The sequence below is a fragment of the Giraffa tippelskirchi genome, chromosome 7, assembly GCF_054371585.1.
Source record: "Giraffa tippelskirchi isolate mGirTip1 chromosome 7, T2T-mGirTip1v1.2.pri, whole genome shotgun sequence".
In the NCBI taxonomy this organism is placed as follows: domain Eukaryota; kingdom Metazoa; phylum Chordata; class Mammalia; order Artiodactyla; family Giraffidae; genus Giraffa; species Giraffa tippelskirchi.
In genome coordinates, this window is record NC_137281.1 from 65085445 (window position 1) to 65112156 (window position 26712).

A 26712-nucleotide genomic window follows, 5' to 3' on the forward strand; every position below is an offset into this window, starting at 1 on the left:
GTTTGGAGACCCCGCATGCAAGTTGGAGGACCGAAAGGAAGACTCGAAGGTCTCCCTCTCTGATAGAAAAGAGTAGCCAACTTTCTGGTCCTCTGTTTCCATTGAGATTCTGTTCAAGTGTCCCAGCTCGGCTTCTGCGGGTGGCTGAGCTTCTAATGGCTCCCTGCGTTCTTGTCTTTTCCTCTCCAAACCTTCCGTCCGTTTCCCCCTTCTGGGGTGGATGGGCGCTGTCATTGCTTCTACCTTCGAGACAGATTGATGAAAAGTCTGGACCATCGACTCCTTTCCTCTCTTTGGTTCCGTGTCTCTCTCTGGCTGTGTCCCTCTCTTTTCCTTTCTCGATTCAGTCTGTGTCTTCCTCTTTCTCTCTCGTGTGTGGATGGATGGATGCTAGGAATGCACATGTATATGATTAGATGAGGGTTATGTTTTAGGGATAGGTTAGAGGGAGAGAAAGGCTTTAGGTCGGAGTTGGTCATGGGGGAAGGGTCAAGGGTGGTGGTGGTGTTTCTTGGAATCTGAGTGCTGTGCATTCTTCGTCTCTTTCCATATGAACCCCTTCTCAGATACACCACTTGCAAGGAGTCTCTCATGTTCCGTTTCCTATCTTTTGCATTTGTGAATGCTTAGCTTCTCTGTTGTGAAGAGGTTCCATTGGATGGAAACCCATTGGTGTACTTGGTTTCCCTCTTTCCCTTACTTGAAGAGACCCATTTCTACCTCCGCCCAGCAAATGGCAAGGAGACTCTGATGTTAAGGAGCCTTTGACCTACGCTTCTTTCTAGCTAACTCATGACATCAGTCTTTAGGGTGAGGTTTTTCCCCGATATTGAGGTGGTGTGAGATCAAAACCAATAGCGTTCTTCAGATGTAGCTGTCTGGTTTTCCCATGGACATTGATTGAAGAGGCTTTCTTGTTCCCATTTGGATATTCTCCCCTTCTGTGTCAGAGATGAGTTGACCTTGGATGCCGGGGTTTGTTTCTGGACCCTCAACTTTATTCCATCGATCTGGATCTGTGTGTGTTGTTGTATTCCCAATAGCATACTGTCCTGCTGCTGCCGCTGCGGCTAAGTCACTTCAGTCGTGTCTGACTCTGCGCGACCCCATGGCCTGCAGCCTACCAGGCTCCTCCGTCCAGGGCATTTTCCAGGCAAGAGTACTGGAGTGGGTCGCCATCGCCTTCTCCGATACTCTCCTGAGGATCCTAGTTTGGTCGTCTAATTTCCTTTCACACAACCTTGGACGTCCGTATCGGGGCTTTTTCGTCGGATTGTATTGACAATTTAGGCTCTTTTCTGTTTCCGTAACCCCTTTTGCAATTCTTTGTTCGGTGCGAACATGCATTGGCATTTTGGGAGGAATAGCATCGAAGCTGTGGATTGCCTTGTGGGGCTGTGACATCATTTTCCCAATAGGAATTCTTTCAAGACCTGAGCACAGCTTCTCTTTCCAGTGATTGGTGTGGGCTTGATCTTCTTTCTTCCATCTCTCGCCGTTTTGTGAGAACAGGTCCTTCCTTCCCTTCTGGGTTAGATGGACTCGTGGGTATCACTTCAGTGAATGGCATTGTCAGTGGGGGTGATAATTCCCTTCTCATTGGAAGACTTTGCTGTGAGTATTAGAAGTGCAAGTGATTTCTCTTCCCCTTCCTCCCTGTCCATCTCTCAGAGCCACCGGGAAACAGAGGCCTCATCCAGGGTCACACAGGCCTGAGGGAGTGCAACTAGACTGTTGTTTCTTCAGGCCCTCAGTGCTGGACATCATCCGGGATACTCTGTGTGTGTCTTCCTCAGTCTGGCGTCCCTTCAGACCTTTCCCTAGTTTTCACAGGCTTGTTGTGTTGGTGTTCTTTGTCTGTTTGGAGACACGTCCTTGAGAAGCTTTGTGTTTCCACTCATTCGTCTCGCGATGTATGACCTGTCTTTTGCTTTTGTAATGAGGTCTTTCCCACGGTAGATATCTTTGATTTTGCAAAGTCCACTGTATTCTCTGGGTTGTTTTGTGGACTGCCTTTTAGTTTTGTGTGTGAAGACTCAAAGCACGTGTCCGGTTTCTGCTCATTGTTCTTCTAGATTTGTGACAAGTTTTCATGGAAACTTTGTCTAGGGATAACTGGAAGTGAACTCGGTGTAAGGTGTCAAGTCTCCATCTCCATTCATGTCATGCCCTGCAGTTTCCAATTCCCTGTTCCTGAGTGGTTTTGGAGACCTTGTGGGAAGTTTGGTTGCATCGGAGTTTGCATTTCCACCTTGAGTAGATTCACACTGTTCTGCCCTCAGGGACACTGTCAAGGGGGAGTGAGGAGCAGCCTGCACTTGCAGCAGTGACCACACGGTGGGGCGAGTGCTGCTGTCCCCTCTGGGAGCCCCAGGCCACAGGCATCCCAGTGAGGAGCCAGCTCTGTGCTCAGCTGAAAGGAGTTATTCTCTCAGGAGCCTCTGAGCCCTTGCCTTTGGATCACCCAGGGTGGGCATTTACTGTGACAGAAAAAAATTGCCCTGAATTCCATGGACGGAAGAGCCTGGCTGTGTAGAGTTCGTGAGTTGCCGTGAATCAGACACAACTGAGGACACAAAAACTCAATAGACTAAAACACTTTTTGGGGGTTGGGGGAGTGAAAGGGGGTGATGTGGGGTTTTTTGTCTTATATAATAGCCAAGGGAAATCTAGTTTAAACCTAAGTTCACATAGATGGGAAAGGTATAGCTCTCCGTCACCCTATTAAAAAAAAAAAAAAAAACGACTTAACTTTTCTGAAAGTTTAGTAGCTTCCTTGAGCAGTTCATTGTGAAGCATTTTTTTTTTTTTTCTGTGACATTGGCCTCATTAAAAAGTACGGTTTGCGTTTACTGGATAATTTTGTTCATTGGTTTGTTAGGGAATCTTGGTAATATTTGAGTTTCCTGGGGAGCATGGTCACATGACCTGGCCCTGGCCAATCGGTGCGTTCCACCTCCCTGGCCACTGTGATTGGCTCCGGACTGGGGCAGTGCCCAATCGGGGCCCAGGGCCGGGCCTCACGTTGGAAGCCAGGGGAAGACGAGCTCTCGTCCTGCTGGGGTAGGGGAAGGGGTGGGGCCGGGGGAGGTCAGGCTCCAGCAGTGGGAGGGGCTTGAGGTCCGCCTGCGGCAGTTGGTGACCTTCCTGCTCCCCTCAGGGCAGAGCCGCCGGCCTGAGAATGAGGGCGCTGCTGAGCCCAGGGGCTGGGATGGCCCGTTGCTGCTGTGGTCCCAGAGCTCCACCCGAGACCTGAGGGAGGCCGTCTGCCCGTGAGTCCTCTCCCGCTTGTCTGTCAGCTTGTTTGAAGCATGCTGGGTTTTCTGCCCAGCTGGCTAAGGGGAGTCCCTGGAAATGCAAGGGTGTGGGTTTTGGCAGACTTCAGGGAAGACATGCCAGATGAGCCTGGGAGACTCCAGCTTAATCTGGATTCAGGAGATATCTCTTCGGGCCAGCTAGTAATTGTAGGATAAGCCTAATGAGTCTTCACAGGATGAAGAGAGTAACGTGCCAAGGTAGCAATCGATGTCCTCCTTCGAGAGGATGAAGCTGGTGCTCAGAGAAGGGGGGAACTTGGCCACAGCAAGGAGGTGTGCACCCAGACAGAACCCCCAGGTCCGGCCATTTGAGCTCAGGGAGGCCACTGGTGTGGCTTGTCCCTGTGGCAGGGGCCGAGGCACGCAGCCCACCCTGATTCCTGCGGGGGCCTGACTTGGGAAGTGCCATCTGGTAGCTTTGAGACTCACCAAAGCAAATTGCACTGGAGAGAGGAAGGACACCTTCCTTCATCCACCCCCCACCCCCGCCGGATACCCACATACCCTGACCCCTTTCTCTGGATTTCGGAGCCATTTCCAGAGTCCCGCTCATATGACCTCATTCGAAGTGCACTGTGGACGAGCTGCCATGTGCAGCTGCTACCACAGCAGCCAAGGGCTTTAGCTCCCGAGTACCTCCCTTCCTTTGGAACTTGGGGGCCCTCTACTCCGCACTTGCACACCACAGACCTTTGCTGAGGATTGTGGGGACCCTCACTCAGTTTGCAGCACGTTGTAGCCATCCCTGTCCTCTCAATACCTCCCTTGCAACTCAGCTTGTGAGCTCCTTTGGAGCAGCGTGGCCCACCTGGCTGCAACGGAAGAGACACAGCTGACAGGGAAACAACAGCTTAGATCTGACAGCCGGAAAGCTCTGTCAAAAGGGACCTCCCTCTTCACACCGTAGAGGCTGTAGGAGCCGCCAGGGTTTGGGAACCAGTGCTGGGGCCAAAATGACTCCAGAGCTGTTTTCCTTCCTGGGGAGGGTTCTGGCTCCAGTGGGAATGGCTCAAGTCTCCTAAGGTTCTGAAAGCCCACTGTGTGCAGATTCACGGTACACAGAGAGGAGAAGGTGGAGTCCTGCCCTGGAGGTGGGCACAGCTCACGGATGAGCCAGGCAGGCAGGCAGGCAGGCAGGGCATGAGAACACCTGAGCTGCCTTCATGAGTGAATGGTGTGGGGGCAGAGGAAGAGAAGCCGGTCTGCTCCCTCATGTGGTGCCCAGGGCAGGTTGTCCCCAGAGGAAACCCTTACGACGGTGAGGACTATCACTGCTGTTTCCCAAGGGGTTCCGTCGGTGCGTGTCTTCCCCGGAGCGGTCAGGCCGTCTCTAAAGTACACTGGCCATGGGCATTGCCTCTCCTTGGAACTTCCCATGTGTTTCTCTTTTTTATGGAACAGTGATTTTTTAGAGGGGTTCTGGGCCACAAGGTTGTTGGGTCATTTTCTAGCCTTCTGTCGTGAAGAACGCTTTCCTGGGCGTTGGGGTGGTTTGTTGTTCCAGCTCCCTTTCTTGGCTTCTTTTGGGAGCTGGTGCAACAAGAGGAGCTCAGCCTCTGCCTTCTGGCTGAGATGTCACCCTTCAAACAGCAATGCCTGCCTGGAGATAATGATGGCATTTGCCAAAAGGGCTTCGTTTGGCACATGATATCTTGAAAGGACGTACACCGTCCTTTCAGCTATCAAAGGCTAGTTCAAATGACATACAAATGAGAACTCTCCAATGGAGTCTTACAGTAGGTGGAGAGTCCGAAAAAAACTCCTTCAGTCATTTCACTGAGAGTCATTGATTGGGGACACCAAGAATATAGGAAGGAATGCAGAAAGAAAAGATGAAATTGTGTTCAGGATCGGGGGGAGGGATGAACAGGGCGTGCTTGCCTTGAATCCAGGCTTTGTTGGGGGGTGGGGCATAAAGATCGAACGGGTCTGAAACTACAAAGTGGGATGGTAACACAGTATCACCAGAGTTACACAACAGTGTTCCCAAATTGCAACAATGATGAAAAAGTTTACTAATCCCAACTTAACCAAGAGAAATACAGGAAACCATACACAAAATAAAACATCACCAGAAAGGTGGAAACAAACCAAATGCAAAGCAGTTCAGGGGAAAGGAACTCCATGTCCCCTGGGGGCAGACCGAGTTGCCGGCGTCCACGGTGAGCAGACAGGGATGGAGGCTGCAGAGCCGACCGCTCCCCTGGACGTGGTGTTTCCGGCAAGGGCTCTGGGTCTCTGCCCAGAGCGGGGGCTCGTTCTTCCTGCAGGGGCGAGTGAGTCATCGTCGGCGTCTGGGTGTTGCGCGGGAGCCAGGGCAGGCTCTCCCTGCCGAGGCGGTGACTCCTCCTCTGCCTCGGGTTCTCCTGCCAAAGCCCGAGCAGGTACAGGTGCACGTGGAGGTGGAGGTTCTGGCTGAGGGGGTGGGACATCAGTGCCTGGGGCTGGGGGCCCTGCAGGCACGGAGATCCGATCTGCCCGGTGTGCTGGCCAGTACCCAGCTGGCCTGGTGTCTCTGCGAGGGCAAGTCTCGGTTCTCCATCTGGCCTCGGTGGATCCCTGGGTCCTGCACCTGGAGCCACCACCTCTGTAGGGACAGGTCTGGGAAGTAGAGCCTGGTTCCAGTTGGAGGCCAGTGCTAGAGCTGGGGGAGAAGCAAAGTTTGCCCACAGGCCAGCCTTGGCATGTGCGTATCCCGGGACAGAAAGCTTCCAAGAGATTCCCAAAGAATACCCAGGGTCGGATGTCTTTTGGGACTGAAGTGTGCAAGATGGGGGTGGGGGTGTGAGGCCAGCGCTTGCTGCAGGCCCAGCAGCATCTTTCGGGGACTCGTCCGTGTGTAGCTCAGCACCCCCTCCCCACACACTCCCGTGCACCAGCCCCAGCGTCCTCACCTCTGTGCTCTGGCGTGCTGGGCTCCAGGTCCTCCTGCTGCCTCAGAGGCCGGGGTTCTCGGGACTCTGGGTCGGAGCCGGGTGTGCTGAGCTCCGTGGCAGCCTCAGACTGGGCCGCCGGGTGTATCCTGGGCGGTGTCTCGGCAGCAGGCCTTCCCCGCCTCCGCTTCGCCCCCGGTGGGGCTGATGCCTCCGTGGGCACGCTCACCTGGAGCCTGCACTGGGCCTCACGGGCGGGGGGGTGGTGCTCCGACCCCTCCCTCCGGGAGGTGGACGGGGTGTCCCCGTCCTCGGCCTCATCACGTGGGAAGCTCTGCAACGACAGTGACCGTCAGCCAGCCGTGCTGGGAGTTTTCCGAGCTGGGCCTGGCCAGTGGAGCCGCTGCTTCTGCCTGCTCGAACTTCTCTTCCCAGAAGGGTCAGAGACGTGTGTCTGCTCAGATCCCCACCCGGGAGGAAAGAGACCCACCTGAGGGTGTGAGGTCAGCCTGGGCGGCCGGCGCTGCCCGCACTCTCCCCATCCCACCCAGCCTGCTCTCCCCTGGGGTGTGGACACAACTTGTCCGCAGGCTTCTGACCCCACATCCGCCTGGGCTTCCTTGAGGGAGACACACCCCGAGAAACCCGCATCCACACACACAGGCAAAGGACCCGGTGTTTCCGGGTGGCATGGGAGAGGTGGCCTGGCCCCGCCTGGGGCTCCCCGTGTTACCTTTCTGTTTCTCCGGGCAAAGGGCCAGAGGCCTCTCGGGGGTGCCCTGAGCCAACGTCGACAGGGTGCCCACGCACACTGCCTGTGAGCTCTCCTGAGGCCCCGGCCTCTGGGCAGGGGCAAGCAGCCGAACATCCTGGCAGCAAGTGATCTGGCTGGGGGCTCCTCTCCGCTCTGGAGGCCTGGATACCCGGGTTGCGGGTTCTGTTGGGTTCTGTTGCCGGCAGGTGACATCATTTCCTGGGGTTCGTGCTGAGGTCCCTTCCCCAAAACTTCGCAAGGGAATCTCTGGGTTTCTGACTGCTCGACCACCCCCCTTAGGCCATGTGCAGGCACAGTGACAGCCACACAGCCCAGCCCACAGCCCTGGGGAGGCCTGGGTGCAGCCAGGGCCTGAGCTCCGAGGACCCCGCTGCTCTCAGACCAGGCTCCTTCTTCTCATAAGTGGTGTGGCCCTGGACAAGCATATGCCCCTCAGGGTTTCCCCGGTCTCTCCATCTGCAGAGTGGGGGTCATTCTCCCATCTGTTTCCTAGGTCTGTCGGCCTACGAGCAGCTCCATGCCTTTCCACCTGGGGCTGATATCACGTGGAGCTTGTGCGCTGAGACTTCAGAAAGAAAGACTCCATCCAGGGCTGACACAGCACAGAATGGGGCAGAACGAGGCCTGGATGCGCCGTGGTACCCAGGAAAAGGCACTCCCCCTCCTGACTGTTTTGAGACCCCGCATGCAAGTTGGAGGACCGAAAGGAAGACTCGAAGGTCTCCCTCTCTGATAGAAAAGAGTAGCCAACTTTCTGGTCCTCTGTTTCCATTGAGATTCTGTTCAAGTGTCCCAGCTCGGCTTCTGCGGGTGGCTGAGCTTCTAATGGCTCCCTGCGTTCTTGTCTTTTCCTCTCCAAACCTTCCGTCCGTTTCCCCCTTCTGGGGTGGATGGGCGCTGTCATTGCTTCTACCTTCGAGACAGATTGATGAAAAGTCTGGACCATCGACTCCTTTCCTCTCTTTGGTTCCGTGTCTCTCTCTGGCTGTGTCCCTCTCTTTTCCTTTCTCGATTCAGTCTGTGTCTTCCTCTTTCTCTCTCGTGTGTGGATGGATGGATGCTAGGAATGCACATGTATATGATTAGATGAGGGTTATGTTTTAGGGATAGGTTAGAGGGAGAGAAAGGCTTTAGGTCGGAGTTGGTCATGGGGGAAGGGTCAAGGGTGGTGGTGGTGTTTCTTGGAATCTGAGTGCTGTGCATTCTTCGTCTCTTTCCATATGAACCCCTTCTCAGATACACCACTTGCAAGGAGTCTCTCATGTTCCGTTTCCTATCTTTTGCATTTGTGAATGCTTAGCTTCTCTGTTGTGAAGAGGTTCCATTGGATGGAAACCCATTGGTGTACTTGGTTTCCCTCTTTCCCTTACTTGAAGAGACCCATTTCTACCTCCGCCCAGCAAATGGCAAGGAGACTCTGATGTTAAGGAGCCTTTGACCTACGCTTCTTTCTAGCTAACTCATGACATCAGTCTTTAGGGTGAGGTTTTTCCCCGATATTGAGGTGGTGTGAGATCAAAACCAATAGCGTTCTTCAGATGTAGCTGTCTGGTTTTCCCATGGACATTGATTGAAGAGGCTTTCTTGTTCCCATTTGGATATTCTCCCCTTCTGTGTCAGAGATGAGTTGACCTTGGATGCCGGGGTTTGTTTCTGGACCCTCAACTTTATTCCATCGATCTGGATCTGTGTGTGTTGTTGTATTCCCAATAGCATACTGTCCTGCTGCTGCCGCTGCGGCTAAGTCACTTCAGTCGTGTCTGACTCTGCGCGACCCCATGGCCTGCAGCCTACCAGGCTCCTCCGTCCAGGGCATTTTCCAGGCAAGAGTACTGGAGTGGGTCGCCATCGCCTTCTCCGATACTCTCCTGAGGATCCTAGTTTGGTCGTCTAATTTCCTTTCACACAACCTTGGACGTCCGTATCGGGGCTTTTTCGTCGGATTGTATTGACAATTTAGGCTCTTTTCTGTTTCCGTAACCCCTTTTGCAATTCTTTGTTCGGTGCGAACATGCATTGGCATTTTGGGAGGAATAGCATCGAAGCTGTGGATTGCCTTGTGGGGCTGTGACATCATTTTCCCAATAGGAATTCTTTCAAGACCTGAGCACAGCTTCTCTTTCCAGTGATTGGTGTGGGCTTGATCTTCTTTCTTCCATCTCTCGCCGTTTTGTGAGAACAGGTCCTTCCTTCCCTTCTGGGTTAGATGGACTCGTGGGTATCACTTCAGTGAATGGCATTGTCAGTGGGGGTGATAATTCCCTTCTCATTGGAAGACTTTGCTGTGAGTATTAGAAGTGCAAGTGATTTCTCTTCCCCTTCCTCCCTGTCCATCTCTCAGAGCCACCGGGAAACAGAGGCCTCATCCAGGGTCACACAGGCCTGAGGGAGTGCAACTAGACTGTTGTTTCTTCAGGCCCTCAGTGCTGGACATCATCCGGGATACTCTGTGTGTGTCTTCCTCAGTCTGGCGTCCCTTCAGACCTTTCCCTAGTTTTCACAGGCTTGTTGTGTTGGTGTTCTTTGTCTGTTTGGAGACACGTCCTTGAGAAGCTTTGTGTTTCCACTCATTCGTCTCGCGATGTATGACCTGTCTTTTGCTTTTGTAATGAGGTCTTTCCCACGGTAGATATCTTTGATTTTGCAAAGTCCACTGTATTCTCTGGGTTGTTTTGTGGACTGCCTTTTAGTTTTGTGTGTGAAGACTCAAAGCACGTGTCCGGTTTCTGCTCATTGTTCTTCTAGATTTGTGACAAGTTTTCATGGAAACTTTGTCTAGGGATAACTGGAAGTGAACTCGGTGTAAGGTGTCAAGTCTCCATCTCCATTCATGTCATGCCCTGCAGTTTCCAATTCCCTGTTCCTGAGTGGTTTTGGAGACCTTGTGGGAAGTTTGGTTGCATCGGAGTTTGCATTTCCACCTTGAGTAGATTCACACTGTTCTGCCCTCAGGGACACTGTCAAGGGGGAGTGAGGAGCAGCCTGCACTTGCAGCAGTGACCACACGGTGGGGCGAGTGCTGCTGTCCCCTCTGGGAGCCCCAGGCCACAGGCATCCCAGTGAGGAGCCAGCTCTGTGCTCAGCTGAAAGGAGTTATTCTCTCAGGAGCCTCTGAGCCCTTGCCTTTGGATCACCCAGGGTGGGCATTTACTGTGACAGAAAAAAATTGCCCTGAATTCCATGGACGGAAGAGCCTGGCTGTGTAGAGTTCGTGAGTTGCCGTGAATCAGACACAACTGAGGACACAAAAACTCAATAGACTAAAACACTTTTTGGGGGTTGGGGGAGTGAAAGGGGGTGATGTGGGGTTTTTTGTCTTATATAATAGCCAAGGGAAATCTAGTTTAAACCTAAGTTCACATAGATGGGAAAGGTATAGCTCTCCGTCACCCTATTAAAAAAAAAAAAAAAAACGACTTAACTTTTCTGAAAGTTTAGTAGCTTCCTTGAGCAGTTCATTGTGAAGCATTTTTTTTTTTTTTCTGTGACATTGGCCTCATTAAAAAGTACGGTTTGCGTTTACTGGATAATTTTGTTCATTGGTTTGTTAGGGAATCTTGGTAATATTTGAGTTTCCTGGGGAGCATGGTCACATGACCTGGCCCTGGCCAATCGGTGCGTTCCACCTCCCTGGCCACTGTGATTGGCTCCGGACTGGGGCAGTGCCCAATCGGGGCCCAGGGCCGGGCCTCACGTTGGAAGCCAGGGGAAGACGAGCTCTCGTCCTGCTGGGGTAGGGGAAGGGGTGGGGCCGGGGGAGGTCAGGCTCCAGCAGTGGGAGGGGCTTGAGGTCCGCCTGCGGCAGTTGGTGACCTTCCTGCTCCCCTCAGGGCAGAGCCGCCGGCCTGAGAATGAGGGCGCTGCTGAGCCCAGGGGCTGGGATGGCCCGTTGCTGCTGTGGTCCCAGAGCTCCACCCGAGACCTGAGGGAGGCCGTCTGCCCGTGAGTCCTCTCCCGCTTGTCTGTCAGCTTGTTTGAAGCATGCTGGGTTTTCTGCCCAGCTGGCTAAGGGGAGTCCCTGGAAATGCAAGGGTGTGGGTTTTGGCAGACTTCAGGGAAGACATGCCAGATGAGCCTGGGAGACTCCAGCTTAATCTGGATTCAGGAGATATCTCTTCGGGCCAGCTAGTAATTGTAGGATAAGCCTAATGAGTCTTCACAGGATGAAGAGAGTAACGTGCCAAGGTAGCAATCGATGTCCTCCTTCGAGAGGATGAAGCTGGTGCTCAGAGAAGGGGGGAACTTGGCCACAGCAAGGAGGTGTGCACCCAGACAGAACCCCCAGGTCCGGCCATTTGAGCTCAGGGAGGCCACTGGTGTGGCTTGTCCCTGTGGCAGGGGCCGAGGCACGCAGCCCACCCTGATTCCTGCGGGGGCCTGACTTGGGAAGTGCCATCTGGTAGCTTTGAGACTCACCAAAGCAAATTGCACTGGAGAGAGGAAGGACACCTTCCTTCATCCACCCCCCACCCCCGCCGGATACCCACATACCCTGACCCCTTTCTCTGGATTTCGGAGCCATTTCCAGAGTCCCGCTCATATGACCTCATTCGAAGTGCACTGTGGACGAGCTGCCATGTGCAGCTGCTACCACAGCAGCCAAGGGCTTTAGCTCCCGAGTACCTCCCTTCCTTTGGAACTTGGGGGCCCTCTACTCCCCACTTGCACACCACAGACCTTTGCTGAGGATTGTGGGGACCCTCACTCAGTTTGCAGCACGTTGTAGCCATCCCTGTCCTCTCAATACCTCCCTTGCAACTCAGCTTGTGAGCTCCTTTGGAGCAGCGTGGCCCACCTGGCTGCAACGGAAGAGACACAGCTGACAGGGAAACAACAGCTTAGATCTGACAGCCGGAAAGCTCTGTCAAAAGGGACCTCCCTCTTCACACCGTAGAGGCTGTAGGAGCCGCCAGGGTTTGGGAACCAGTGCTGGGGCCAAAATGACTCCACAGCTGTTTTCCTTCCTGGGGAGGGTTCTGGCTCCAGTGGGAATGGCTCAAGTCTCCTAAGGTTCTGAAAGCCCACTGTGTGCAGATTCACGGTACACAGAGAGGAGAAGGTGGAGTCCTGCCCTGGAGGTGGGCACAGCTCACGGATGAGCCAGGCAGGCAGGCAGGCAGGCAGGGCATGAGAACACCTGAGCTGCCTTCATGAGTGAATGGTGTGGGGGCAGAGGAAGAGAAGCCGGTCTGCTCCCTCATGTGGTGCCCAGGGCAGGTTGTCCCCAGAGGAAACCCTTACGACGGTGAGGACTATCACTGCTGTTTCCCAAGGGGTTCCGTCGGTGCGTGTCTTCCCCGGAGCGGTCAGGCCGTCTCTAAAGTACACTGGCCATGGGCATTGCCTCTCCTTGGAACTTCCCATGTGTTTCTCTTTTTTATGGAACAGTGATTTTTTAGAGGGGTTCTGGGCCACAAGGTTGTTGGGTCATTTTCTAGCCTTCTGTCGTGAAGAACGCTTTCCTGGGCGTTGGGGTGGTTTGTTGTTCCAGCTCCCTTTCTTGGCTTCTTTTGGGAGCTGGTGCAACAAGAGGAGCTCAGCCTCTGCCTTCTGGCTGAGATGTCACCCTTCAAACAGCAATGCCTGCCTGGAGATAATGATGGCATTTGCCAAAAGGGCTTCGTTTGGCACATGATATCTTGAAAGGACGTACACCGTCCTTTCAGCTATCAAAGGCTAGTTCAAATGACATACAAATGAGAACTCTCCAATGGAGTCTTACAGTAGGTGGAGAGTCCGAAAAAAACTCCTTCAGTCATTTCACTGAGAGTCATTGATTGGGGACACCAAGAATATAGGAAGGAATGCAGAAAGAAAAGATGAAATTGTGTTCAGGATCGGGGGGAGGGATGAACAGGGCGTGCTTGCCTTGAATCCAGGCTTTGTTGGGGGGTGGGGCATAAAGATCGAACGGGTCTGAAACTACAAAGTGGGATGGTAACACAGTATCACCAGAGTTACACAACAGTGTTCCCAAATTGCAACAATGATGAAAAAGTTTACTAATCCCAACTTAACCAAGAGAAATACAGGAAACCATACACAAAATAAAACATCACCAGAAAGGTGGAAACAAACCAAATGCAAAGCAGTTCAGGGGAAAGGAACTCCATGTCCCCTGGGGGCAGACCGAGTTGCCGGCGTCCACGGTGAGCAGACAGGGATGGAGGCTGCAGAGCCGACCGCTCCCCTGGACGTGGTGTTTCCGGCAAGGGCTCTGGGTCTCTGCCCAGAGCGGGGGCTCGTTCTTCCTGCAGGGGCGAGTGAGTCATCGTCGGCGTCTGGGTGTTGCGCGGGAGCCAGGGCAGGCTCTCCCTGCCGAGGCGGTGACTCCTCCTCTGCCTCGGGTTCTCCTGCCAAAGCCCGAGCAGGTACAGGTGCACGTGGAGGTGGAGGTTCTGGCTGAGGGGGTGGGACATCAGTGCCTGGGGCTGGGGGCCCTGCAGGCACGGAGATCCGATCTGCCCGGTGTGCTGGCCAGTACCCAGCTGGCCTGGTGTCTCTGCGAGGGCAAGTCTCGGTTCTCCATCTGGCCTCGGTGGATCCCTGGGTCCTGCACCTGGAGCCACCACCTCTGTAGGGACAGGTCTGGGAAGTAGAGCCTGGTTCCAGTTGGAGGCCAGTGCTAGAGCTGGGGGAGAAGCAAAGTTTGCCCACAGGCCAGCCTTGGCATGTGCGTATCCCGGGACAGAAAGCTTCCAAGAGATTCCCAAAGAATACCCAGGGTCGGATGTCTTTTGGGACTGAAGTGTGCAAGATGGGGGTGGGGGTGTGAGGCCAGCGCTTGCTGCAGGCCCAGCAGCATCTTTCGGGGACTCGTCCGTGTGTAGCTCAGCACCCCCTCCCCACACACTCCCGTGCACCAGCCCCAGCGTCCTCACCTCTGTGCTCTGGCGTGCTGGGCTCCAGGTCCTCCTGCTGCCTCAGAGGCCGGGGTTCTCGGGACTCTGGGTCGGAGCCGGGTGTGCTGAGCTCCGTGGCAGCCTCAGACTGGGCCGCCGGGTGTATCCTGGGCGGTGTCTCGGCAGCAGGCCTTCCCCGCCTCCGCTTCGCCCCCGGTGGGGCTGATGCCTCCGTGGGCACGCTCACCTGGAGCCTGCACTGGGCCTCACGGGCGGGGGGGTGGTGCTCCGACCCCTCCCTCCGGGAGGTGGACGGGGTGTCCCCGTCCTCGGCCTCATCACGTGGGAAGCTCTGCAACGACAGTGACCGTCAGCCAGCCGTGCTGGGAGTTTTCCGAGCTGGGCCTGGCCAGTGGAGCCGCTGCTTCTGCCTGCTCGAACTTCTCTTCCCAGAAGGGTCAGAGACGTGTGTCTGCTCAGATCCCCACCCGGGAGGAAAGAGACCCACCTGAGGGTGTGAGGTCAGCCTGGGTGGCCGGCGCTGCCCGCACTCTCCCCATCCCACCCAGCCTGCTCTCCCCTGGGGTGTGGACACAACTTGTCCGCAGGCTTCTGACCCCACATCCGCCTGGGCTTCCTTGAGGGAGACACACCCCGAGAAACCCGCATCCACACACACAGGCAAAGGACCCGGTGTTTCCGGGTGGCATGGGAGAGGTGGCCTGGCCCCGCCTGGGGCTCCCCGTGTTACCTTTCTGTTTCTCCGGGCAAAGGGCCAGAGGCCTCTCGGGGGTGCCCTGAGCCAACGTCGACAGGGTGCCCACGCACACTGCCTGTGAGCTCTCCTGAGGCCCCGGCCTCTGGGCAGGGGCAAGCAGCAGAACATCCTGGCAGCAAGTGATCTGGCTGGGGGCTCCTCTCCGCTCTGGAGGCCTGGATACCCGGGTTGCGGGTTCTGTTGGGTTCTGTTGCCGGCAGGTGACATCATTTCCTGGGGTTCGTGCTGAGGTCCCTTCCCCAAAACTTCGCAAGGGAATCTCTGGGTTTCTGACTGCTCGACCACCCCCCTTAGGCCATGTGCAGGCACAGTGACAGCCACACAGCCCAGCCCACAGCCCTGGGGAGGCCTGGGTGCAGCCAGGGCCTGAGCTCCGAGGACCCCGCTGCTCTCAGACCAGGCTCCTTCTTCTCATAAGTGGTGTGGCCCTGGACAAGCATATGCCCCTCAGGGTTTCCCCGGTCTCTCCATCTGCAGAGTGGGGGTCATTCTCCCATCTGTTTCCTAGGTCTGTCGGCCTACGAGCAGCTCCATGCCTTTCCACCTGGGGCTGATATCACGTGGAGCTTGTGCGTTGAGACTTCAGAAAGAAAGACTCCATCCAGGGCTGACACAGCACAGAATGGGGCAGAACGAGGCCTGGATGCGCCGTGGTACCCAGGAAAAGGCACTCCCCCTCCTGACTGTTTGGAGACCCCGCATGCAAGTTGGAGGACCGAAAGGAAGACTCGAAGGTCTCCCTCTCTGATAGAAAAGAGTAGCCAACTTTCTGGTCCTCTGTTTCCATTGAGATTCTGTTCAAGTGTCCCAGCTCGGCTTCTGCGGGTGGCTGAGCTTCTAATGGCTCCCTGCGTTCTTGTCTTTTCCTCTCCAAACCTTCCGTCCGTTTCCCCCTTCTGGGGTGGATGGGCGCTGTCATTGCTTCTACCTTCGAGACAGATTGATGAAAAGTCTGGACCATCGACTCCTTTCCTCTCTTTGGTTCCGTGTCTCTCTCTGGCTGTGTCCCTCTCTTTTCCTTTCTCGATTCAGTCTGTGTCTTCCTCTTTCTCTCTCGTGTGTGGATGGATGGATGCTAGGAATGCACATGTATATGATTAGATGAGGGTTATGTTTTAGGGATAGGTTAGAGGGAGAGAAAGGCTTTAGGTCGGAGTTGGTCATGGGGGAAGGGTCAAGGGTGGTGGTGGTGTTTCTTGGAATCTGAGTGCTGTGCATTCTTCGTCTCTTTCCATATGAACCCCTTCTCAGATACACCACTTGCAAGGAGTCTCTCATGTTCCGTTTCCTATCTTTTGCATTTGTGAATGCTTAGCTTCTCTGTTGTGAAGAGGTTCCATTGGATGGAAACCCATTGGTGTACTTGGTTTCCCTCTTTCCCTTACTTGAAGAGACCCATTTCTACCTCCGCCCAGCAAATGGCAAGGAGACTCTGATGTTAAGGAGCCTTTGACCTACGCTTCTTTCTAGCTAACTCATGACATCAGTCTTTAGGGTGAGGTTTTTCCCCGATATTGAGGTGGTGTGAGATCAAAACCAATAGCGTTCTTCAGATGTAGCTGTCTGGTTTTCCCATGGACATTGATTGAAGAGGCTTTCTTGTTCCCATTTGGATATTCTCCCCTTCTGTGTCAGAGATGAGTTGACCTTGGATGCCGGGGTTTGTTTCTGGACCCTCAACTTTATTCCATCGATCTGGATCTGTGTGTGTTGTTGTATTCCCAATAGCATACTGTCCTGCTGCTGCCGCTGCGGCTAAGTCACTTCAGTCGTGTCTGACTCTGCGCGACCCCATGGCCTGCAGCCTACCAGGCTCCTCCGTCCAGGGCATTTTCCAGGCAAGAGTACTGGAGTGGGTCGCCATCGCCTTCTCCGATACTCTCCTGAGGATCCTAGTTTGGTCGTCTAATTTCCTTTCACACAACCTTGGACGTCCGTATCGGGGCTTTTTCGTCGGATTGTATTGACAATTTAGGCTCTTTTCTGTTTCCGTAACCCCTTTTGCAATTCTTTGTTCGGTGCGAACATGCATTGGCATTTTGGGAGGAATAGCATCGAAGCTGTGGATTGCCTTGTGGGGCTGTGACATCATTTTCCCAATAGGAATTCTTTCAAGACCTGAGCACAGCTTCTCTTTCCAGTGATTGGTGTGGGCTTGATCTTCTTTCTTCCATCTCTCGCCGTTTTGTGAGAACAGGTCCTTCCTTCCCTTCTGGGTTAGATGGACTCGTGGGTATCACTTCAGTGAATGGCATTGTCAGTGGGGGTGATAATTCCCTTCTCATTGGAAGACTTTGCTGTGAGTATTAGAAGTGCAAGTGATTTCTCTTCCCCTTCCTCCCTGTCCATCTCTCAGAGCCACCGGGAAACAGAGGCCTCATCCAGGGTCACACAGGCCTGAGGGAGTGCAACTAGACTGTTGTTTCTTCAGGCCCTCAGTGCTGGACATCATCCGGGATACTCTGTGTGTGTCTTCCTCAGTCTGGCGTCCCTTCAGACCTTTCCCTAGTTTTCACAGGCTTGTTGTGTTGGTGTTCTTTGTCTGTTTGGAGACACGTCCTTGAGAAGCTTTGTGTTTCCACTCATTCGTCTCGCGATGTATGACCTGTCTTTTGCTTTTGTAATGAGGTCTTTCCCACGGTAGATATCTTTGATTTTGCAAAGTCCACTGTATTCTCTGGGTTGTTTTGTGGACTGCCTTTTAGTTTTGTGTGTGAAGACTCAAAGCACGTGTCCGGTTTCTGCTCATTGTTCTTCTAGATTTGTGACAAGTTTTCATGGAAACTTTGTCTAGGGATAACTGGAAGTGAACTCGGTGTAAGGTGTCAAGTCTCCATCTCCATTCATGTCATGCCCTGCAGTTTCCAATTCCCTGTTCCTGAGTGGTTTTGGAGACCTTGTGGGAAGTTTGGTTGCATCGGAGTTTGCATTTCCACCTTGAGTAGATTCACACTGTTCTGCCCTCAGGGACACTGTCAAGGGGGAGTGAGGAGCAGCCTGCACTTGCAGCAGTGACCACACGGTGGGGCGAGTGCTGCTGTCCCCTCTGGGAGCCCCAGGCCACAGGCATCCCAGTGAGGAGCCAGCTCTGTGCTCAGCTGAAAGGAGTTATTCTCTCAGGAGCCTCTGAGCCCTTGCCTTTGGATCACCCAGGGTGGGCATTTACTGTGACAGAAAAAAATTGCCCTGAATTCCATGGACGGAAGAGCCTGGCTGTGTAGAGTTCGTGAGTTGCCGTGAATCAGACACAACTGAGGACACAAAAACTCAATAGACTAAAACACTTTTTGGGGGTTGGGGGAGTGAAAGGGGGTGATGTGGGGTTTTTTGTCTTATATAATAGCCAAGGGAAATCTAGTTTAAACCTAAGTTCACATAGATGGGAAAGGTATAGCTCTCCGTCACCCTATTAAAAAAAAAAAAAAAAACGACTTAACTTTTCTGAAAGTTTAGTAGCTTCCTTGAGCAGTTCATTGTGAAGCATTTTTTTTTTTTTCTGTGACATTGGCCTCATTAAAAAGTACGGTTTGCGTTTACTGGATAATTTTGTTCATTGGTTTGTTAGGGAATCTTGGTAATATTTGAGTTTCCTGGGGAGCATGGTCACATGACCTGGCCCTGGCCAATCGGTGCGTTCCACCTCCCTGGCCACTGTGATTGGCTCCGGACTGGGGCAGTGCCCAATCGGGGCCCAGGGCCGGGCCTCACGTTGGAAGCCAGGGGAAGACGAGCTCTCGTCCTGCTGGGGTAGGGGAAGGGGTGGGGCCGGGGGAGGTCAGGCTCCAGCAGTGGGAGGGGCTTGAGGTCCGCCTGCGGCAGTTGGTGACCTTCCTGCTCCCCTCAGGGCAGAGCCGCCGGCCTGAGAATGAGGGCGCTGCTGAGCCCAGGGGCTGGGATGGCCCGTTGCTGCTGTGGTCCCAGAGCTCCACCCGAGACCTGAGGGAGGCCGTCTGCCCGTGAGTCCTCTCCCGCTTGTCTGTCAGCTTGTTTGAAGCATGCTGGGTTTTCTGCCCAGCTGGCTAAGGGGAGTCCCTGGAAATGCAAGGGTGTGGGTTTTGGCAGACTTCAGGGAAGACATGCCAGATGAGCCTGGGAGACTCCAGCTTAATCTGGATTCAGGAGATATCTCTTCGGGCCAGCTAGTAATTGTAGGATAAGCCTAATGAGTCTTCACAGGATGAAGAGAGTAACGTGCCAAGGTAGCAATCGATGTCCTCCTTCGAGAGGATGAAGCTGGTGCTCAGAGAAGGGGGGAACTTGGCCACAGCAAGGAGGTGTGCACCCAGACAGAACCCCCAGGTCCGGCCATTTGAGCTCAGGGAGGCCACTGGTGTGGCTTGTCCCTGTGGCAGGGGCCGAGGCACGCAGCCCACCCTGATTCCTGCGGGGGCCTGACTTGGGAAGTGCCATCTGGTAGCTTTGAGACTCACCAAAGCAAATTGCACTGGAGAGAGGAAGGACACCTTCCTTCATCCACCCCCCACCCCCGCCGGATACCCACATACCCTGACCCCTTTCTCTGGATTTCGGAGCCATTTCCAGAGTCCCGCTCATATGACCTCATTCGAAGTGCACTGTGGACGAGCTGCCATGTGCAGCTGCTACCACAGCAGCCAAGGGCTTTAGCTCCCGAGTACCTCCCTTCCTTTGGAACTTGGGGGCCCTCTACTCCCCACTTGCACACCACAGACCTTTGCTGAGGATTGTGGGGACCCTCACTCAGTTTGCAGCACGTTGTAGCCATCCCTGTCCTCTCAATACCTCCCTTGCAACTCAGCTTGTGAGCTCCTTTGGAGCAGCGTGGCCCACCTGGCTGCAACGGAAGAGACACAGCTGACAGGGAAACAACAGCTTAGATCTGACAGCCGGAAAGCTCTGTCAAAAGGGACCTCCCTCTTCACACCGTAGAGGCTGTAGGAGCCGCCAGGGTTTGGGAACCAGTGCTGGGGCCAAAATGACTCCACAGCTGTTTTCCTTCCTGGGGAGGGTTCTGGCTCCAGTGGGAATGGCTCAAGTCTCCTAAGGTTCTGAAAGCCCACTGTGTGCAGATTCACGGTACACAGAGAGGAGAAGGTGGAGTCCTGCCCTGGAGGTGGGCACAGCTCACGGATGAGCCAGGCAGGCAGGCAGGCAGGCAGGGCATGAGAACACCTGAGCTGCCTTCATGAGTGAATGGTGTGGGGGCAGAGGAAGAGAAGCCGGTCTGCTCCCTCATGTGGTGCCCAGGGCAGGTTGTCCCCAGAGGAAACCCTTACGACGGTGAGGACTATCACTGCTGTTTCCCAAGGGGTTCCGTCGGTGCGTGTCTTCCCCGGAGCGGTCAGGCCGTCTCTAAAGTACACTGGCCATGGGCATTGCCTCTCCTTGGAACTTCCCATGTGTTTCTCTTTTTTATGGAACAGTGATTTTTTAGAGGGGTTCTGGGCCACAAGGTTGTTGGGTCATTTTCTAGCCTTCTGTCGTGAAGAACGCTTTCCTGGGCGTTGGGGTGGTTTGTTGTTCCAGCTCCCTTTCTTGGCTTCTTTTGGGAGCTGGTGCAACAAGAGGAGCTCAGCCTCTGCCTTCTGGCTGAGATGTCACCCTTCAAACAGCAATGCCTGCCTGGAGATAATGATGGCATTTGCCAAAAGGGCTTCGTTTGGCACATGATATCTTGAAAGGACGTACACCGTCCTTTCAGCTATCAAAGGCTAGTTCAAATGACATACAAATGAGAACTCTCCAATGGAGTCTTACAGTAGGTGGAGAGTCCGAAAAAAACTCCTTCAGTCATTTCACTGAGAGTCATTGATTGGGGACACCAAGAATATAGGAAGGAATGCAGAAAGAAAAGATGAAATTGTGTTCAGGATCGGGGGGAGGGATGAACAGGGCGTGCTTGCCTTGAATCCAGGCTTTGTTGGGGGGTGGGGCATAAAGATCGAACGGGTCTGAAACTACAAAGTGGGATGGTAACACAGTATCACCAGAGTTACACAACAGTGTTCCCAAATTGCAACAATGATGAAAAAGTTTACTAATCCCAACTTAACCAAGAGAAATACAGGAAACCATACACAAAATAAAACATCACCAGAAAGGTGGAAACAAACCAAATGCAAAGCAGTTCAGGGGAAAGGAACTCCATGTCCCCTGGGGGCAGACCGAGTTGCCGGCGTCCACGGTGAGCAGACAGGGATGGAGGCTGCAGAGCCGACCGCTCCCCTGGACGTGGTGTTTCCGGCAAGGGCTCTGGGTCTCTGCCCAGAGCGGGGGCTCGTTCTTCCTGCAGGGGCGAGTGAGTCATCGTCGGCGTCTGGGTGTTGCGCGGGAGCCAGGGCAGGCTCTCCCTGCCGAGGCGGTGACTCCTCCTCTGCCTCGGGTTCTCCTGCCAAAGCCCGAGCAGGTACAGGTGCACGTGGAGGTGGAGGTTCTGGCTGAGGGGGTGGGACATCAGTGCCTGGGGCTGGGGGCCCTGCAGGCACGGAGATCCGATCTGCCCGGTGTGCTGGCCAGTACCCAGCTGGCCTGGTGTCTCTGCGAGGGCAAGTCTCGGTTCTCCATCTGGCCTCGGTGGATCCCTGGGTCCTGCACCTGGAGCCACCACCTCTGTAGGGACAGGTCTGGGAAGTAGAGCCTGGTTCCAGTTGGAGGCCAGTGCTAGAGCTGGGGGAGAAGCAAAGTTTGCCCACAGGCCAGCCTTGGCATGTGCGTATCCCGGGACAGAAAGCTTCCAAGAGATTCCCAAAGAATACCCAGGGTCGGATGTCTTTTGGGACTGAAGTGTGCAAGATGGGGGTGGGGGTGTGAGGCCAGCGCTTGCTGCAGGCCCAGCAGCATCTTTCGGGGACTCGTCCGTGTGTAGCTCAGCACCCCCTCCCCACACACTCCCGTGCACCAGCCCCAGCGTCCTCACCTCTGTGCTCTGGCGTGCTGGGCTCCAGGTCCTCCTGCTGCCTCAGAGGCCGGGGTTCTCGGGACTCTGGGTCGGAGCCGGGTGTGCTGAGCTCCGTGGCAGCCTCAGACTGGGCCGCCGGGTGTATCCTGGGCGGTGTCTCGGCAGCAGGCCTTCCCCGCCTCCGCTTCGCCCCCGGTGGGGCTGATGCCTCCGTGGGCACGCTCACCTGGAGCCTGCACTGGGCCTCACGGGCGGGGGGGTGGTGCTCCGACCCCTCCCTCCGGGAGGTGGACGGGGTGTCCCCGTCCTCGGCCTCATCACGTGGGAAGCTCTGCAACGACAGTGACCGTCAGCCAGCCGTGCTGGGAGTTTTCCGAGCTGGGCCTGGCCAGTGGAGCCGCTGCTTCTGCCTGCTCGAACTTCTCTTCCCAGAAGGGTCAGAGACGTGTGTCTGCTCAGATCCCCACCCGGGAGGAAAGAGACCCACCTGAGGGTGTGAGGTCAGCCTGGGCGGCCGGCGCTGCCCGCACTCTCCCCATCCCACCCAGCCTGCTCTCCCCTGGGGTGTGGACACAACTTCTCCGCAGGCTTCTGACCCCACATCCGCCTGGGCTTCCTTGAGGGAGACACACCCCGAGAAACCCGCATCCACACACACAGGCAAAGGACCCGGTGTTTCCGGGTGGCATGGGAGAGGTGGCCTGGCCCCGCCTGGGGCTCCCCGTGTTACCTTTCTGTTTCTCCGGGCAAAGGGCCAGAGGCCTCTCGGGGGTGCCCTGAGCCAACGTCGACAGGGTGCCCACGCACACTGCCTGTGAGCTCTCCTGAGGCCCCGGCCTCTGGGCAGGGGCAAGCAGCAGAACATCCCGGCAGCAAGTGATCTGGCTGGGGGCTCCTCTCCGCTCTGGAGGCCTGGATACCCGGGTTGCGGGTTCTGTTGGGTTCTGTTGCCGGCAGGTGACATCATTTCCTGGGGTTCGTGCTGAGGTCCCTTCCCCAAAACTTCGCAAGGGAATCTCTGGGTTTCTGACTGCTCGACCACCCCCCTTAGGCCATGTGCAGGCACAGTGACAGCCACACAGCCCAGCCCACAGCCCTGGGGAGGCCTGGGTGCAGCCAGGGCCTGAGCTCCGAGGACCCCGCTGCTCTCAGACCAGGCTCCTTCTTCTCATAAGTGGTGTGGCCCTGGACAAGCATATGCCCCTCAGGGTTTCCCCGGTCTCTCCATCTGCAGAGTGGGGGTCATTCTCCCATCTGTTTCCTAGGTCTGTCGGCCTACGAGCAGCTCCATGCCTTTCCACCTGGGGCTGATATCACGTGGAGCTTGTGCGCTGAGACTTCAGAAAGAAAGACTCCATCCAGGGCTGACACAGCACAGAATGGGGCAGAACGAGGCCTGGATGCGCCGTGGTACCCAGGAAAAGGCACTCCCCCTCCTGACTGTTTGGAGACCCCGCATGCAAGTTGGAGGACCGAAAGGAAGTCTCGAAGGTCTCCCTCTCTGATAGAAAAGAGTAGCCAACTTTCTGGTTCTCTGTTTCCATTGAGATTCTGTTCAAGTGTCCCAGCTCGGCTTCTGCGGGTGGCTGAGCTTCTAATGGCTCCCTGCGTTCTTGTCTTTTCCTCTCCAAACCTTCCGTCCGTTTCCCCCTTCTGGGGTGGATGGGCGCTGTCATTGCTTCTACCTTCGAGACAGATTGATGAAAAGTCTGGACCATCGACTCCTTTCCTCTCTTTGGTTCCGTGTCTCTCTCTGGCTGTGTCCCTCTCTTTTCCTTTCTCGATTCAGTCTGTGTCTTCCTCTTTCTCTCTCGTGTGTGGATGGATGGATGCTAGGAATGCACATGTATATGATTAGATGAAGGTTATGTTTTAGGGATAGGTTAGAGGGAGAGAAAGGCTTTAGGTCGGAGTTGGTCATGGGGGAAGGGTCAAGGGTGGTGGTGGTGTTTCTTGGAATCTGAGTGCTGTGCATTCTTCGTCTCTTTCCATATGAACCCCTTCTCAGATACACCACTTGCAAGGAGTCTCTCATGTTCCGTTTCCTATCTTTTGCATTTGTGAATGCTTAGCTTCTCTGTTGTGAAGAGGTTCCATTGGATGGAAACCCATTGGTGTACTTGGTTTCCCTCTTTCCCTTACTTGAAGAGACCCATTTCTACCTCCGCCCAGCAAATGGCAAGGAGACTCTGATGTTAAGGAGCCTTTGACCTACGCTTCTTTCTAGCTATCTCATGACATCAGTCTTTAGGGTGAGGTTTTTCCCCGATATTGAGGTGGTGTGAGATCAAAACCAATAGCGTTCTTCAGATGTAGCTGTCTGGTTTTCCCATGGACATTGATTGAAGAGGCTTTCTTGTTCCCATTTGGATATTCTCCCCTTCTGTGTCAGAGATGAGTTGACCTTGGATGCCGGGGTTTGTTTCTGGACCCTCAACTTTATTCCATCGATCTGGATCTGTGTGTGTTGTTGTATTCCCAATAGCATACTGTCCTGCTGCTGCCGCTGCGGCTAAGTCACTTCAGTCGTGTCTGACTCTGCGCGACCCCATGGCCTGCAGCCTACCAGGCTGCTCCGTCCAGGGCATTTTCCAGGCAAGAGTACTGGAGTGGGTCGCCATCGCCTTCTCCGATACTCTCCTGAGGATCCTAGTTTGGTCGTCTAATTTCCTTTCACACAACCTTGGACGTCCGTATCGGGGCTTTTTCGTCGGATTGTATTGACAATTTAGGCTCTTTTCTGTTTCCGTAACCCCTTTTGCAATTCTTTGTTCGGTGCGAACATGCATTGGCATTTTGGGAGGAATAGCATCGAAGCTGTGGATTGCCTTGTGGGGCTGTGACATCATTTCCCCAATAGGAATTCTTTCAAGCCCTGAGCACAGCTTCTCTTTCCAGTGATTGGTGTGGGCTTGATCTTCTTTCTTCCATCTCTCGCCGTTTTGTGAGAACAGGTCCTTCCTTCCCTTCTGGGTTAGATGGACTCGTGGGTATCACTTCAGTGAATGGCATTGTCAGTGGGGGTGATAATTCCCTTCTCATTGGAAGACTTTGCTGTGAGTATTAGAAGTGCAAGTGATTTCTCTTCCCCTTCCTCCCTGTCCATCTCTCAGAGCCACCGGGAAACAGAGGCCTCATCCAGGGTCACACAGGCCTGAGGGAGTGCAACTAGACTGTTGTTTCTTCAGGCCCTCAGTGCTGGACATCATCCGGGATACTCTGTGTGTGTCTTCCTCAGTCTGGCGTCCCTTCAGACCTTTCCCTAGTTTTCACAGGCTTGTTGTGTTGGTGTTCTTTGTCTGTTTGGAGACACGTCCTTGAGAAGCTTTGTGTTTCCACTCATTCGTCTCGCGATGTATGACCTGTCTTTTGCTTTTGTAATGAGGTCTTTCCCACGGTAGATGTCTTTGATTTTGCAAAGTCCACTGTATTCTCTGGGTTGTTTTGTGGACTGCCTTTTAGTTTTGTGTGTGAAGACTCAAAGCACGTGTCCGGTTTCTGCTCATTGTTCTTCTAGATTTGTGACAAGTTTTCATGGAAACTTTGTCTAGGGATAACTGGAAGTGAACTCGGTGTAAGGTGTCAAGTCTCCATCTCCATTCATGTCATGCCCTGCAGTTTCCAATTCCCTGTTCCTGAGTGGTTTTGGAGACCTTGTGGGAAGTTTGGTTGCATCGGAGTTTGCATTTCCACCTTGAGTAGATTCACACTGTTCTGCCCTCAGGGACACTGTCAAGGGGGAGTGAGGAGCAGCCTGCACTTGCAGCAGTGACCACACGGTGGGGCGAGTGCTGCTGTCCCCTCTGGGAGCCCCAGGCCACAGGCATCCCAGTGAGGAGCCAGCTCTGTGCTCAGCTGAAAGGAGTTATTCTCTCAGGAGCCTCTGAGCCCTTGCCTTTGGATCACCCAGGGTGGGCATTTACTGTGACAGAAAAAAATTGCCCTGAATTCCATGGACGGAAGAGCCTGGCTGTGTAGAGTTCGTGAGTTGCCGTGAATCAGACACAACTGAGGACACAAAAACTCAATAGACTAAAACACTTTTTGGGGGTTGGGGGAGTGAAAGGGGGTGATGTGGGGTTTTTTGTCTTATATAATAGCCAAGGGAAATCTAGTTTAAACCTAAGTTCACATAGATGGGAAAGGTATAGCTCTCCGTCACCCTATTAAAAAAAAAAAAAAAAAACGACTTAACTTTTCTGAAAGTTTATTTAGTAGCTTCCTTGAGCAGTTCATTGTGAAGCTTTTTTTTTTTTTTCTGTGACATTGGCCTCATTAAAAAGTACGGTTTGCGTTTACTGGATAATTTTGTTCATTGGTTTGTTAGGGAATCTTGGTAATATTTGAGTTTCCTGGGGAGCATGGTCACATGACCTGGCCCTGGCCAATCGGTGCGTTCCACCTCCCTGGCCACTGTGATTGGCTCCGGACTGGGGCAGTGCCCAATCGGGGCCCAGGGCCGGGCCTCACGTTGGAAGCCAGGGGAAGACGAGCTCTCGTCCTGCTGGGGTAGGGGAAGGGGTGGGGCCGGGGGAGGTCAGGCTCCAGCAGTGGGAGGGGCTTGAGGTCCGCCTGCGGCAGTTGGTGACCTTCCTGCTCCCCTCAGGGCAGAGCCGCCGGCCTGAGAATGAGGGCGCTGCTGAGCCCAGGGGCTGGGATGGCCCGTTGCTGCTGTGGTCCCAGAGCTCCACCCGAGACCTGAGGGAGGCCGTCTGCCCGTGAGTCCTCTCCCGCTTGTCTGTCAGCTTGTTTGAAGCATGCTGGGTTTTCTGCCCAGCTGGCTAAGGGGAGTCCCTGGAAATGCAAGGGTGTGGGTTTTGGCAGACTTCAGGGAAGACATGCCAGATGAGCCTGGGAGACTCCAGCTTAATCTGGATTCAGGAGATATCTCTTCGGGCCAGCTAGTAATTGTAGGATAAGCCTAATGAGTCTTCACAGGATGAAGAGAGTAACGTGCCAAGGTAGCAATCGATGTCCTCCTTCGAGAGGATGAAGCTGGTGCTCAGAGAAGGGGGGAACTTGGCCACAGCAAGGAGGTGTGCACCCAGACAGAACCCCCAGATCCGGCCATTTGAGCTCAGGGAGGCCAGTGGTGTGGCTTGTCCCTGTGGCAGGGGCCGAGGCACGCAGCCCACCCTGATTCCTGCGGGGGCCTGACTTGGGAAGTGCCATCTGGTAGCTTTGAGACTCACCAAACCAAATTGCACTGGAGAGAGGAAGGACACCTTCCTTCATCCACCCCCCACCCCC

General features: G+C 54.4%; 2 protein-coding genes and 1 long non-coding RNA gene across 3 annotated transcripts in view; 1 reads left to right on the top strand and 2 right to left on the bottom strand.

Annotated features, from left to right (window-relative positions):
• Positions 1–25758, top strand: part of LOC145514066 (uncharacterized) — a 60786-nt gene extending 35028 nt beyond the window's left edge. The window contains exons 3-6 of the long non-coding RNA XR_014059831.1: positions 3161–3272; positions 10796–10907; positions 18430–18541; positions 22728–25758. This is a non-coding gene — a long non-coding RNA (uncharacterized LOC145514066). The remainder of the gene's footprint in view (positions 1–3160; positions 3273–10795; positions 10908–18429; positions 18542–22727) is intronic.
• On the bottom strand, positions 12942–14728 carry LOC145514062 (uncharacterized). The gene is made up of 3 exons (XM_081511139.1): positions 14559–14728; positions 13847–14159; positions 12942–13596 (listed from the first exon to the last, which is right to left on the bottom strand). Exons 1-3 carry the CDS (start codon positions 14691–14693, stop codon positions 12968–12970), a joined length of 1077 nt encoding a protein of 358 aa, XP_081367265.1. The 5' UTR covers positions 14694–14728; the 3' UTR covers positions 12942–12967.
• Positions 20570–22362, bottom strand: LOC145514060 (uncharacterized). Its single transcript, XM_081511137.1, has 3 exons — positions 22193–22362; positions 21481–21793; positions 20570–21230 (listed from the first exon to the last, which is right to left on the bottom strand). The coding sequence occupies exons 1-3, from the start codon at positions 22325–22327 to the stop codon at positions 20602–20604; spliced, it is 1077 nt and encodes a 358-aa protein (XP_081367263.1). The 5' UTR covers positions 22328–22362; the 3' UTR covers positions 20570–20601.
• Positions 25759–26712: the final 954 nt, after the last annotated feature.